The following is a 14,764-nucleotide window of genomic DNA, read 5'->3' on the forward strand; positions in this document are numbered from 1 at the left end:
CTGATCTCAGGACTCGAGAAGATCTACTTTTACTTTTCGCTTTTTACTCCGAACACATACTAACTTGATCGTCGGAGGCAGAACTCCGAACAACCGAAGCTTCCATTTGTTTGCAGGTACAGCCAGCGAGGACCCAATCTTGGTGACGTAACTTTCTCGCAGGACACATAAAAATCCCTAAAACATTTGGCACCGTCTGTGGGGAGAGTACCTCTAAGATGGTTTCTCAAGAGACTGTAACTCCTCCTGAGGACAAACGTCCAGAAGAAAAGGTCCACTCGGCCCATGATACAGATTCCCATCCAGAGGTCGAAGTATTTACGGCCAAAGATGGATCTCTTAAAACCAGACGCATCCGTTCCAAGGATAACAGGGAACGGGGCGTTGATCAGGCGGGTCCGAGTAAGTCAACCGGCCAGCCCCAGGCGGCAGGACAGACTGCTCACATCACCCGAGAAGAGTTCATGAAATTCATGACGAGCTTTAAGGGGAAGATGAAGGACCTGATCTCCAAGAAAATGGCTGGACCCAACAAGGGTCAGTCGGCAAAGAGGCCCTCCCACTCTGAGAAGGCTAAGTCCGTGAAAGACAGGCAGCCCACTCCACATCCCAATATAAAGGAGGGGGGCAGGCCTTTTATCGATTAGTCCAAGTTCCGCTTCCCGGACCAGGGAAGAGGAAGCCCATCCGGTATACTGAGCCGGATGGCAGCAAGAAGACTTACTCTGATGCTCGACTTATCATTGAGCAAAAGAGAAACAAGCAGCTTTCTGACTCGGTTTCAACGTCGACTATGCCAGACAGCTTCAGGAATACCTCGATGAGGTATTCCCAATCTATACAGGAGAACCTGTCAGGCAGCCCGTCCGTCCATACAGGTCCTCAGATGATAGGCTCGGTCCTGTATGTGCCCCAGCAACCATACAGGCTGTTCGCCCAATCATATCAGCAACCTGCCCTCTTCGGGGGTCAGGCGGCATATCAAGTCTAACCACTGGACTGGCAGCTCCGTCTGCTAAAACTTGGTGAACAACCTTCTGCGTTCTCCAAGGAAATAACTGAGGCGGCACAGTCGGCCAAGGTTAAGAATGTCTTGGTTGGAGTCTATGACGGCACCACCAACCCTGAAGACCACCTGATGGCCTACACCAACCTTATGTATTTACAGGGGTTGGATGATGCTGCATGGTGTAGATGCTTCCCAGCTACACTAAAGGGCATTGCCCAACAGTGGTTCGGCAACCTGCCGCCTGGGTGCATAAACAATTTCAGGACACTTACGTTCTTGTTTGCCTCTAACTTCTCCATGAATATACCCGCGAAAAAGATAAGTCTTGACTTGGGCGCGGTACAACAGGGAGACAGGGAAGGGCTCCGTTCTTATATCAGGTGGTTCAATCTGGTGAGAATCCAGATCCAAGGACTATCTGACGATGTTGCATATACAGACTTCTTCAAGGGTCTAAAAGACGGGTCAACTTTTAGGTTTGACCTCGTCCGGAAGAGAATCGCCACTCTTCAAGAGGCGCTGATGGAGGCGGAAGCTTATATACAAGCGACCGAACTCCGCTCCACCAGCAAGCAGTCGGACTCAAAGAAGTCCGACAAATAAAAAGGGAGTCGGCAAGATCAGCCGGCTCAAAAAGCTGAAGAGAGAAAGAAAATAAAAGAAGTTTGGGCGGCGGAGGACTCTGATCAGCCGTCCAAAAATAAAAAGAAAGAGTTTAAACCGTATGTCCCCAAGTACGAGTTTAACAAGGACTGCTACTCCATCCTCATGGAGATAAAAGACCGGGTGACTATTGAGAAGCCTGCAGCTATGAAGGGTCCGGCAAAAAACCGGAACAAAAACAAGTACTGCCATTTCCATGAGGATATTGGCCATGACACCAACGACTGCTATAGCCTAGAGCGGTTGCTGGACAGATTGGCTGATAAAGGGGTGCTGAAGTCCACAATGCAAATAATGATTTGACATATTCCGAGTCGACTACTAGGTTGAGTATATGTCTTTTTAAACACACGAGTGTGTGAGTTGGGAGGGCATTGTTCACATTTAAAGGGTTGGTTGGGGAGCGATCGAGTACATCTTTTACTCGCCACATAAATGAGAGTTGAGTGTGTGAGCACTAGTCTTGAATTCTATATGCTCTTGTGGTTTGCTCTACTTGACAATTGTTAGGGAAGATTGGTAATTGAATGGATTTGAGTGATTGACTTTAATATATTTATCGGAATTGCCTTGAATCGTATTTATTGGTTTGAATGTATTTGGGGTGAAATATTGATTTATTTATTCATTGCTTTGCTTAGGGACAAGCAAAGGTTTAGCTTGGGGGAGTTTGATGACTCTATTTTATATGTATTTTTATTCCCCGTCCCGTGGTCATAATTATGCTTATTTGAGCTCTGCGGAGCTATTTTTATTACTAATATACGTTTTCTAGTGTTTTTGTAGAGTTGGTATTATTTTGCAGGAATTTGCAGAATTATGACAATTCCCGAGGTTATTAGCCACTACAAAGATATTAGAGTCATACGTGAGGAGGTTCAATATTCCAAGTTACTAACACAGACCAACCAAGGAAGAAGAATTGGGCTAAAGTTAGAGGCCCAATCACGTTCACGCTAAAGATCTAGGTCGCGAGTTTACTCCAACCAACTGGGCCCGATCGGATGAAGAGTACTACTAGCCCTGCAGGGCCCTAGGGTAAAACTAACTCTTCTGATAATAAATTGTAGGGTACAACTCAAGATAAGATCGGAGATGTGCAGTCTTGCTATCAAACTTCCATTCCCTAATAGACATTTAAAGAGTAAGTTGGATAAGCAATTTGGTAAGTTTCTGGAGATTGTCAAAAATTTGCAGGTAACAATTCCTTTCACAGAATTAATTACTCAAGTTCCAGCATATTCTAAATTTATAAAAGAAATTTTGACTAGAAAAAGATCTATTAGTGAGGTAAAGACAGTTGCTTTTACTGCAGAATGTAGTGGTATATTACAAAATAAATCTCCACCTAAACTAAAAGATCTGGGTAGTTTTTCTATTCCTTGTCATATTGGTAATGTGATAATTGATAAAGCTTTATGTGATTTGGGTGCTAGTGTACGTGTTTTTCCATTATCTGTGAACTCTAAATTAATTATGGGTAAATTAAAAGCTACCAATATTACTCTACAAATGGCCGATCGTTCTGTTAAATACCCTTTAGGTGTTTTAGAGGATGTTCTTTTTAGAGTAGGTAAATTTTATATACGTGTTGATTTTGTTATTGTTGATATTGAGAAAGATTTACAAATTCCAATTATTTTCTTACATTATGTGTAGGGGATGATAATATTACTTTTAATCTAGAGGAAAAATGAGCAAGTTGCGAAAATCGAGCCCGTAGTGAAAGTCCAACCCGATCGGGTGGCATTTGCTCAATCAAGCAAAAATACGAAGAAAATCAAGGCCAAAAAGGAATCTCGTGCAACGAGTATCAAGAAACCACCTGATCGTACCTTGGAGACGGGCTCGGTCGGGCTAAGCTCGCCCGGTCGGGCGCGAGAGCGCGTCAGCAAATATGGCCAACTTCAAAACGCCATAACTTTTACGTTTCTTAACGAAACTTTGCGTGTGACCAATTGTTGGAAAGCTCTTCAAGTCTACTTTCCAATGAAATTAGAACCATTGAATTATCATTTGCATAAAAAAAGTTATGAGCAAAATAGTGAGCCTAACTTGTTTTTGCCTCTCTTCCTACTAACACTTTGTTCCTTTCTTGCTCAAAATTGTACTAAGGTGATGCATTGCAATGCTTGGGATGGTGGTGGTTACGAGTTTGATGATGTGGGGTAGTCTTTTGGGTTACTAAATTCCCTTTAAGCCAAAGGGAACATTGTCTGATTTAGCTTGGGGGGGATTTCTTGTACATATATAGGCACTCTTTCTTTCCCTTCTCTTTTTATTTTCTTTGGTGTGCTTAGTTTAGTTTTATTGCTTTATTAGTCTAGTTTTTATTTCTTTATTAGTCTAGATTTTATTGTTTTCCTAGGTTAGATTTATTGCTTTCAAAAAATAAAAAAAATTCAAAAATACGTTCCAATGAATTATGAATCATGCTTCCCTGTGCCCCTTGATTAAAGTTTTTGGAATTGTTTTGATTCTTGGTTATTGATGATAAATATTGTGGATTAGTTGATCATGATTGTATGTTTGATTGCCTTGAAACCTAAATATGCGTCAATTTTGCCAAACTACTTGTGAATATAGTGCTTGACTAGTTGATTGTTGAGGAATGTGTGTTAGTTCCTGGTATGTCAATGAAGTTGAGTATTGGTTTTTAACTTTGAGTAATGTTTGTATGACTCATTATTATGCACATTGAGGAGGACGAAGGCATTTGTTCTTTTAGGTAGCCTTCAGATGATATTAGATACATTTGTTCCCTTCTTGCTACCCATGTTGTTTCCTTAATCTTTTATTGTTTATTTAGCCACATTACAAGCTTAATTTTGCCCCATTGGTTACTAGTCCCAAGCTTAGCTTGGGGGAGCTATTAGTTAGTGAGGTGAGGGAGTTATAGTGTGCACATAATTTGCACAATTTGGGTGGATATGATAAGTTATTTGTTCTTGTATGTTAATTGGAAAAAAATGAAAATTGTTGTTCATAGTTGAAAAATTTTCAATGTGAGATAAAAAGAAAAAAAGGAGCAAAAGAAAAAAATTGTTTCAATATGCAAGTGTTCTAATTGAAGGTTACTCAAAAAAAAAAAAAAAAAAAAAGAAAAAAAAGAAGTGTCATATTCGTAATTTTCTCTTTATTATTACAAAGACTTTTTATAAAGTTTAGTATTGCAAGCAAGTAGAAAAAAATTTCCCAACCTTGTGATACATGGGAGATAAGAGAAAGAGGGGGAGGCAGGGAGATAGGAACATCTACATATTCGAACGCTAAACTTGTAGCCATTGTCATATTCGTAATTTTCTCTTTATTATTTCTTTTAAAGGATCTTTATTTTAGATGTGTTTCTAAAACTAGTGGGATAGTTGTTGTTACATAGTTGATGCTTGATCATGCTTAGTCACTCCTACTTTATTACCTTTGATGGATGTTTAAGTAAAAGCATTATGTGACGGACGTTTTTGGGCCCTTTTGTTTCATGAAATCGGTTTGCTATGTGAGTACTTTGCATAAAGATAGTTCTGGGATTTCTATTGTTTCTTTTGTTGGGGTTGATGGTAAAAGGTATTATTGCCAAACTGGAGTGTAATAGAAATTAGAATTTCATTTAACTTTGTTTCGTATCTGAAAGTAGAAGATTGTGCTATTGATATCACAGAGGAGAGATCTAAATTTCTCTCTTTTGTATGAATTAATCTATCGATCAGTCAAATAAACATACAGTTTTAGATTCGGTGTCTTTTACTTATGTATTTAATTTGGGTGAATGGCGAGTTGCTGAAGGAATAGTATGGTCTTATGTGGCAAAAAAAAGTTAGGATTTGGGTTTTATGTGGCAACAAGAAGGAATGTTGCCCGGCATTATTGCCTTTTGGATGGAAGCCAAAACTTGTGCCACTAATTCATCCAGTAATTTTCCACAAAGTTCTTATGCTGTTTGTTTAGTGTACACAAACTTCAATTCTTGTATGAAAATTTATGTCTAGGGTAGCAGTTTGGTGTGCGAGTGTGGTCTATACCTTAGCATTATGTCTGATTCTTTGGCTTTCGTGTATGAAAATTTTATGTCTAGGGCAGTGACTGTAAAGAAATGACATAATGTTTTTCACTTTATGTGAATTGTTTGGTAGCTAACAATTACGTTATTATTTTGCTCTAAGATAAGCACTCTCGTCGAGGATTGCAAGCAAAGGTGCATCAAAAGGATGAAGCTGTTGAAATATCTGAGGAGAACTGACTTGGAGTCCTATTGCTTTGTTCTTTCAAAACTTGGCCTTTGTGACAACCCTGATTACATGAATTATGATTGTATAACGATTACTAAGTTTTCATTGCAGTAATGAATATTTTGCCTTTAATCTTCTTGCTTCTATATTCACTTCAAGAAGTCCTTTGTTGGTTTAAAATCAAAGGTGCTAATGGTAACTGAGATTAGAAATATTAATGCATCCTTCCATTTTGTCTTAATTTGTATACAGTGCGTAAAGTGATTCAAAGTTCCCATGTAATAAAGCTGAGTGTAGCAATATCAGTTCTGGCCGACGAATGTTTGATTTTTTGGGGGAGAAATGCCCTTTTGTAAACATAGCATTTGCTTTGGCTACTTTATCTTGCATCGTCAAGGAAAGAGGATGTAATGTAGAGTTATTTTTCTCTAGAATGGTACTTCATCTTGCATTATGTCTCTTCGATGGTGAAGAATAACTTCTCTCAATTTTTCAAAGGTTGATGATAAGTTGATAACGACACGAGCCGTTTTATCAGAAGAGTAGGCAACAGGTTTCTTGGCTATTAGTGGAGATTTTGGTAGATATAACTGTTAATGGATACTTCAATTAGGCATAGTCAAGCATGGAAACTATGAAAATAAGTCTATTTTCTATATCATTAATTGATGCCCTAATTTATTTTTTGCATTACAATTTGCCATCACATGAATTGGTCTTGATGTCCAACTGTCTTAGGCATTGCATTTACATTGAATATGTTGTATATATGGGCAGCCTGTGCAACTTCTCTTTGTAAAATAGTTTCATTCTCAATGTCTATGCAAAATGTAAATCAAATGCATACAAGCTAATGTACTGACCATGTTTTTCAAATGTGATTTGCATGTATGAAGCTATGAGTAATTTCATTCTTTCGTCAAAAAAAAATAAAATTATTATGCTAATATAGTTAATTGGGAATTCAAATTAAAATGATAATTTTTTTGCCACAATTAACTCCTTGGAGCTTCATTTTTAAGAAAAGCTTGAATTCCTACAAATCGGAAAATATTTGCGGCTGATGGTTGAGTAACATTACTCATTGGTTGATTGTTTAATTTATAATTGGATATATGCTAATCGGCTTATTAAAAAATTCATAAACAATACATTAAAAATGTTTTTCACTAATTACCTTTTGCAAAATTGGGGGGGGGGGGGGGAGGAAGGGGGTGCGCGCGCGTGGCGCGCACACCAACAACTAGTTTCTTTTAAAAGTATATATATTTGATGACATTACTTTTTTTTAGTTCAAATTTTCCACTAAATTTGAATTTATAGGTTTAAAAAACTCCTTGTAAAATTATCAAAAAAAAAACCACATTTTTAAAACAAATAGTCCAATTACAACACACGAATCCCGTACTTATCCATTATCCAATTTAACTTGGTCCTAAAAATACAAAAAACAGTACAAAAACACATCAATTCGCCTAAAAACACCTCATAACATATCTAAATTTAAATACTAGTACAACACATTAGTCCCGTGCTTATCCATTATCCAATTTAACTTAATCTTAAAAATACTTTAATTGTTCAAAAACAAATCAATTCGCCTACAAACACCTCACAAGTTCACAACCTATCTAAATTTAAATCAATCCCACATTTTTTTTTTTAACATCCCATCATTATCCGTTAATTTCCATCTCAAAAAAAAAAAAATGCAAAACTCCAATCATGTTCCCTAACCTTAAACACAAACACAAATAAATTTTATTTTTTATTTTTTTATTTTTATTTATTTATATTTTCCAAAATTAGTTTCTCAATCCACAAAAAATAATTTCTTCCTAAAAACGTGTCAACACCGCTTTAACCGCGCTCTCCTCCCCTTCTCTCTCGCCGACTTTTTTCGCCCTCCGCCCATCACTCCTTTCTCACTCTTATCTTCTCCTTCTTCTTCCCCCTTTTTTTCAATTTCCCCCAAACTCCCCCCAATATAAACCCTAACTTCCCCATTTCACCTCAGATTATCGAATTTCATTTCGATTCTTCATCGTTTTGAATGTTCAATTCGTAATATTTTGTTGGTTGTGATTAATTTTTCTGGGGTGGAGAGAGGAAGAAGAGGATTGAATTCGGCGGCGAATGTCGGTGGAGAGGTCGTTTGAAGCTTGGGAAGAGGTGCAGCGACACGGCCAAGACTTGGCTGATAAGCTAGCACAAGGTTTTACTGGGTTGATTCAATCGCATATTGCGCCGCCTTCATTTGCGTGGCCTAATCCTCCCAGTACTAAGCTCTTCGATGTCGAATTCGAGTTTCCTACCCAGAATTTTGTGCCCAGGGATTTTGGGCTTGCAATTGATAATTCTGGGATTACTGGGATTTTTGATATTGGGAATAGGATAGGGCAAGCTGGGGCTGATTTTGGGGCTTGTGTTAATGGGTTGGTTCAGCAGTTTTTTTTATCGATTCCCGTGCCATTTATTCATAATGATAGTGATAAGGGTATGGTGAAGCTTCATCATGCTGTTAATGGTGGGGAGAGGAGTGATATGAGTATATTGGTTAGGGAGGAATTGGGTTCATTGGCAGAACAATGGGGGGATTTAAGGTTTTCTGAGAAATCCGAAGCCGGTGTTGATGGAGTTGCTGATGAAGAGCTTTCGGGGTTTAACCTTAAAATTGCCGGTCTTTTCGGTAAATCTCAGGTATACTACACTGTCTATGATATAGTATTGTTTTTGTTTACCTATAGTTTTAATTTGATGGTGTGGAACGAAGTTCATTTTAGCTTAATTTTTTCATTGATATAATACTTGTACTACTTGTAGTTAAATTGTTTTTAATGTCAAATTTATGATGATATTGCTCTGCTGGTTCGGGGGTAGGGTACAGTACTAAAGGTAGCTCTTGAGGTGACCTGTATAGGCTCAGTGTAGCAGCTTTGCGAAATGTTTGCTTTGCTTGCCCAAGCATTCTGATATAATTCTTTGTTCTAAAGTGATTGGTTTAAGGTTTAGATGGTAGAGAATCAGATTTCTGACTTCAGAGTGATATAAATCACTATTTTTTTTTCTCATGTGGCATTTTGATGTAGTAGGCTATGCGGCTGTTATATTGCTTTTTCATATCTTATATTGGTATAGTGATGAGTTTGTTTTTGCTTTTCCTTGATAATTTTACCTTTTTCTATTAGTCAAATTCTTACACTTATCAATTGTTTGCCGACATTTAAAATAAAGAACAACAGGTATTATCCTACCAATCCTTTCAACATAAAAATTTGTCGATTTACCATTGCCTATAGCTTGGGTTTCTGTGAATGTTTTGGACCTGGACCATCTTTAGGAAGATATCCAGTTTGTTGTTTTAGGCCCCATTCTGTTGAAAATGTTATTATTTATTTAGAAAGAATGTTTTTATTTAGTTAAGATAAGTTTGATAATTTCAGACCAAATAAGTTTAAAGAAAATAAATTCAGTCAAAATAAGTTTTGCTGCAATAAATATAAGTTTTGCCACAATTTATATAAGTTTTGACACACTTACAAATAAGTTGTGCTACAATGATTTCGTATAAGCACACATGATACGTAGAAGGTAGATATGTTGCTCTGTCTTGGTTCTTGACCTTGTCTCTGAAACATCTTATTATTTGTGTACACAGGGGACTGTAAATGTGACATCTGCTTATGACAGTAGAACCCGCGATGTTCAAAGCTCTGTTGTTGCACGTGGTGATCTATGGAGACTTGAGGCATCAAGTGGTAGCTCTACGTCAGGAACTCAGAATTCGTCTTTGTTTCTAGTCCAGCTTGGACCTCTTCTCTTTATTCGTGATACAACACTTCTTTTGCCAGTTCATCTATCAAAGCAACACTTGCTTTGGTATGGTTATGATAGGAAGGTGCGTTCTGATCTTTGTCTGTGTCTTACTTATAAAACATAGTTGATAAGGTGAATATGAATACATTATTTCTATGAAACTACCCTATCATAATAATCTATAAATCACAATTGGGTTTTCTTTGCTCACTTCAAAAAGCAATCTTGTATGTCGCATGGTGATCCTAATCTCTCTGCTTCATGAGGTTTGGCAATGTGCCTCAGTGCTCCAAAACAAGCTATTTAACCTGATTTTGATCCATTTCTTCAGTTCATCTCTATTTCCTACTTTGATTCAGAATGTTTAATTAATTAAAAGTGGATGAAATATATTCTTAAATGATTTATAAGCATTCTTGCAAAACTTTTGATGCATCTCTCTCTAACCCACTTTTAAAGCCTTGACTTGAGGTCTTTTTGAGCTTTTGAAATCATGGTTCAACTTTATTAATTCTAATCAACTATGGATTTCTTACACTATTAATAGACTACAGGTGCAAGTTGCCTTCTGCTTGAAAAAAGAGGGGTGGGGGGGGGTGTTCATACATATGCAGCCTAAAACTTGTATTAGAAAGAAAAGGTGTTTAATTGACCCTTCAACCACCAATTTACCTAGATATGTATGATTATAGGTTTTCTCTGTAACAAGTTTCTTTTAGTTTTCCAGATGGATTTTAATTGCCTATTTGTTGCATTTGTTTTTAGAATGGTTTGCACTCCCTATGTCCAGCAGTATGGACTAAGCACAGAAGGTGGCTTTTGATGTCAATGATCTGTCTCAATCCTTTGGCTTGTGTAAGTTCAACTCTTCTGGCATAAATTCGAAGGCATTTCATATGAGATATTGAGATGTTACATTTGTTTTATTTTGAAGGGTTTTAATTCCTTCAAGCTGTAGTTAATCTACCTTGTTAAGTTGTTATTTTACTTTGAAGCATCTGTTATTTCTCCTGTAAGGCAGCACATGGTTAAAGAAGAGGTTTCTTTTTATGTCAAGAGTAAGGAAGAGAGGACTGAGTATTGTATGAAAAATAATGGAATGCAGTAGTTTTTGTACTGCGATTGTTTTTAGTGATTGCCCTTGCTAGCTTAACAGGATTCACAGGCTCCGTGTTACTTTGTTATTCATTTTTGTATTCAAGTGTTTTGAAAATTGCAGCTCAATTAGCATGAAAGGTAAAACCAATGATACTTGAAGATATTATTATAAGCAGTAATGTATTCTAGTTAGTTTAGTGATATGGTGCAACAGAATGCGTACATAACACCACTAGTTGTCATTTTAGTTAGAGATGCTTTTTTAAATTGAGCAATGATCACATTCAAAGAACTTAGGTGAAAAAATTGAAGTGGTAGTAGATTTTTTGTACTGAACAAATCACTTGTCTCTGAATATAACGACAAGTTTGCATCATCTCTTCATGACCTTTTGCTGATTAACAGTAGTTAAAATTGCTGGTTATTTATTTTATAAAATTAATATATTTCTCCTCATTTTATTAATATCATGAGATTGGACCTGGAAACTATGAACCAATGCCTAAAGTTGAGCGAAATGGTTTTTCTCTATAATTTTTTTAGTTTGCACAAAACATTGTGTATGAACCAACAGTATACTGTATACTCTATATGGTTAAAGGTATTTGGTGATAACAATCCGTGCTTAATTTTGTACTTGTAAGATGACTTAGATATATGGTTTATTACTGGAGTGCCATCAAGATATCTTATTCTATGGTTTATTACTTAATTCATTTGTTGTAATGAAGCTTATCTTGTCTTCTCGGAAAATTTTGTTATTAGGATTCCTTTTGTTACAGTCCCTGCTATTGGATGAATTCTGTACATGAAGGATGGTTAATGTGTTATGTAATGCTGTTTGTTTTAAATAGTCTCTAAAATTTTCCTTTATGTGCTTTGCCTTGCAGTCATTCATGGATCTACAGTTTCCAAACGGGCAGCTTACTTATGTAGCAGGGGAGGGACTAACCACTAGTGCATTTCTTCCTATTTGTGGGGGTTTGCTTCAAGCTCAAGGTCAATACCCTGGTGAAATGAGGTTCAGTTTCTCTTGCAAGGTTGGTTAGAGGCTTGTTCAACATTATTTTGCTTTTTCCCCATTTATTTTTTAAATATCCTGTTCTCTTCAGCTGGTTTCTAATTTATTTTATTGGTGTTTGCAGAATAAATGGGGAACACAAATTACTCCAATGATACAGTTGCCTGATAGATCATTTACACTTGGTTTTGCACAAGACTTGGCTTGGAAGCGTTCCGGTCTCTTGGTGAGGCCAACCATTCAATTTAAGTAAGTATGAACTTCCTTGTATCCTTACACTTTCCCTCGTGTTTTCATTATTTTCAGATCCTGTCTGGATTCCAGTGAAATCTGATTATGGTTTTCATGCTGTACTACCTCTATCCTAGGATTATAGCTTCATGTACCGAGGCTTGGTTTGTCGATGTAGTGCTGCTTAGGGTGGATTTAAAACAAGATAGAATGCTTCACTTTTCCGATAATCTGATAGTGGATTAATTTTTTGTTTATGGGCTTAAACCTAATAGGAGTGGTAAACAAGTGCCTTGGATAGCTCAAACATGCAAAGGGAAGTAGTTTCTAATTATGAAAGTTTGTATTATTTATAATTCTATTAAGAATTTAAGATGTAAGAGTAGTTTACTGGTATTAATTTTAGACATGAGGATTTCCTGATTAAGAGTTTCTTTTAAACTTTAGATATTTGAAAATTGAAGAGGTTATTAGTTGTATCCTGTTGCTGTGGCAGTTTCCTTATCACAATGGCTACTGGATAGCGTCATATCAGATTTTAGACATGAAGATTGGCACTGTTGTATTTTTTCACTTCTACAGCTTTAGGGTTCAAATCATGGGATTTCTCATTATATCTACTAAAATACCTCTTATTTTTATTTGTTAGTCTATGTCCTACATTTGGTGGAAGTGATCCTGGTGTACGGGCAGAACTTGTTCATTCAGTCAAGGATAAGTTGAATCTCATTTATGGGTGTTCGTACTCAACATATTCGTCTGCGTTTGCATCTGTATCTGTAAGTTGCACAATGACCTTTGTTGCTTTATCTATTTAATTCTTGCCTTTTGCTGCATAGCTTTCATTTTAATGCTCTTTTTCCTTGGTCGCATTTTGAAATTCAGCTTGAGACCCTTTAAATATCTGTATCCTTGTAGTTTTGGTGATGGTACTGAGTGCACATGGATTTTCTAGTATATTTTTGTGAATGCATAAACTGGTTAAATGACTATAAGAGATTGATAGGTATAAGTGTAATTTTGTACTAGGTTCTGCAACTGTCCTAAGATGATCTTTTCATATTTCATGAAGTATGTGGCTATCATTGCTTCATTTAGTTTTTCCCTAATTTCATCTTCAGCTATTAGGCTCATATGCTACTGAACAAGGCATCTATCGTCATGTACCCTTGATGACATGACATGACATGACATGGCATGAGTATGGGCATGGGCATAAATCCCTTTCTGACCTTTCATTCTGCGCATAAATGGCATAAATCCCTTTCTGACCTTTCATGGGCATAAATGGCAAGATAGGGAGAGATTGCCTTTTACATGTATATGGTTCAGTTATTTCAGTCCTGGGGTGTTTACATTGAAAACCCTAGATCTGAAATTCTGAATCTACGTCAACATGTGAAATGTTAGACCTTCATCACAAGCTTTAGGAGAGGTAGTCCCTATGAATAACTATGATGAACTAACTCGCTATCAGCGATAGCCATGATGAATTTAACTTGTTTTGCTGTTTTCTGAATTGATTTTAAATTTTCGGAACTTATATGAACTAATTTATTTGAAACTTTTTTAAAAGGTGAAAATAATACACTGTTAGTATGTGAATATTTGAACATTAAACCTTCTCTGATTATATTTGTATGAAATTGTTTTTATTACAATTATACTACCAATTATACATTCATTATTTCATATTGTAAGTTATGGGTTTTCCCAAGATCTAGCTATAGGTGAAGTTTTGCATGGAATGTGGAAGTTTACATTTTAAATTTATTTACAAATGTAAATTCAGATTAAGATGACTTGTGGCTGGACACATTACTCTCTCTCTAATGCAGTCTTGTAAAATCGTCTATTTTTGCTCATATATTTACACTTTTTTCTGCTGCAAAATTTCAGCTTGGTAGGTCTAAGTGGAACGGGAATGTTGGAAGCACTGGGATTGTCCTGAAAGCTGAGACTCCTCTCTCAAATGTTGGCAGACCTGCGTTCTCTGTACAACTGAACAGTGGCATCGAGTTTTAGCCCCTCCATGCCACATCATGTATTAACTTGAACTGTATATAGTACCACACTTGTAACATACCTCACAGCCACCTGTAAATATCGACATTTCCGTAAATACTGGTACATTGGTACCTTGTATCATCTAAGGATCCATATTATGTCTGGATTCTGAAATTTTGTGGAACTGTCTCTTCTCATACTTGGAAATGTTTGCAATAATGAATGTTCGAGCAGCTTTCAAAGTATGAAATTGGTTCACTCCTCTTGCAATCGTTATGCTAGTATGTGTAGTTGTAGAGTAGTGTTTAATCAATTAATCATATATTCATAGGTTTTATTGCATTTTACAAAGTACAAGTCCAACAACTTTTCTTCACCAAATACTAGTAACATAAACATCTAGTGCTTTGACTGCCTACCTTTATTACAAGCTACTAGTTGACAAGTTGTTTTTGCTTCCACAATTGCCATCTACTTATAAGATGAAGGCTAGAAGTGACAAGTTTTGTCAAATAAGAATATAGATAGCATTTGACTTATTTGAGGCACATAAGTTTAGATAAGTTCATACAAAATAAGTTTCTTATTTTTGACAATTGTAAATATTTCTTATTATTGACAATTGTAAATGTAGACACTTTGACTTTTTTGAGATTAAATAATTTGAAATAAGTTTCACCTGATATATTTTTA

The 14,764-nt window shown here is 36.4% G+C and overlaps 1 protein-coding gene across 1 annotated transcript; it reads left to right on the plus strand.

The window, feature by feature from the left end:
- Window positions 1-7,737: 7,737 nt before the first annotated feature.
- On the plus strand, window positions 7,738-14,321 carry LOC145605218 (uncharacterized). Its single transcript, XM_081661256.1, has 7 exons — window positions 7,738-8,598; window positions 9,557-9,796; window positions 10,480-10,569; window positions 11,703-11,852; window positions 11,958-12,082; window positions 12,714-12,843; window positions 13,964-14,321. The coding sequence occupies exons 1-7, from the start codon at window positions 8,035-8,037 to the stop codon at window positions 14,087-14,089; spliced, it is 1,425 nt and encodes a 474-aa protein (XP_081517382.1). The 5' UTR covers window positions 7,738-8,034; the 3' UTR covers window positions 14,090-14,321.
- The last annotated feature ends 443 nt before the right edge of the window (window positions 14,322-14,764 follow it).

This window comes from Chenopodium album, chromosome 22, assembly GCF_948465745.1.
Source record: "Chenopodium album chromosome 22, dcCheAlbu1.1, whole genome shotgun sequence".
In the NCBI taxonomy this organism is placed as follows: domain Eukaryota; kingdom Viridiplantae; phylum Streptophyta; class Magnoliopsida; order Caryophyllales; family Amaranthaceae; genus Chenopodium; species Chenopodium album.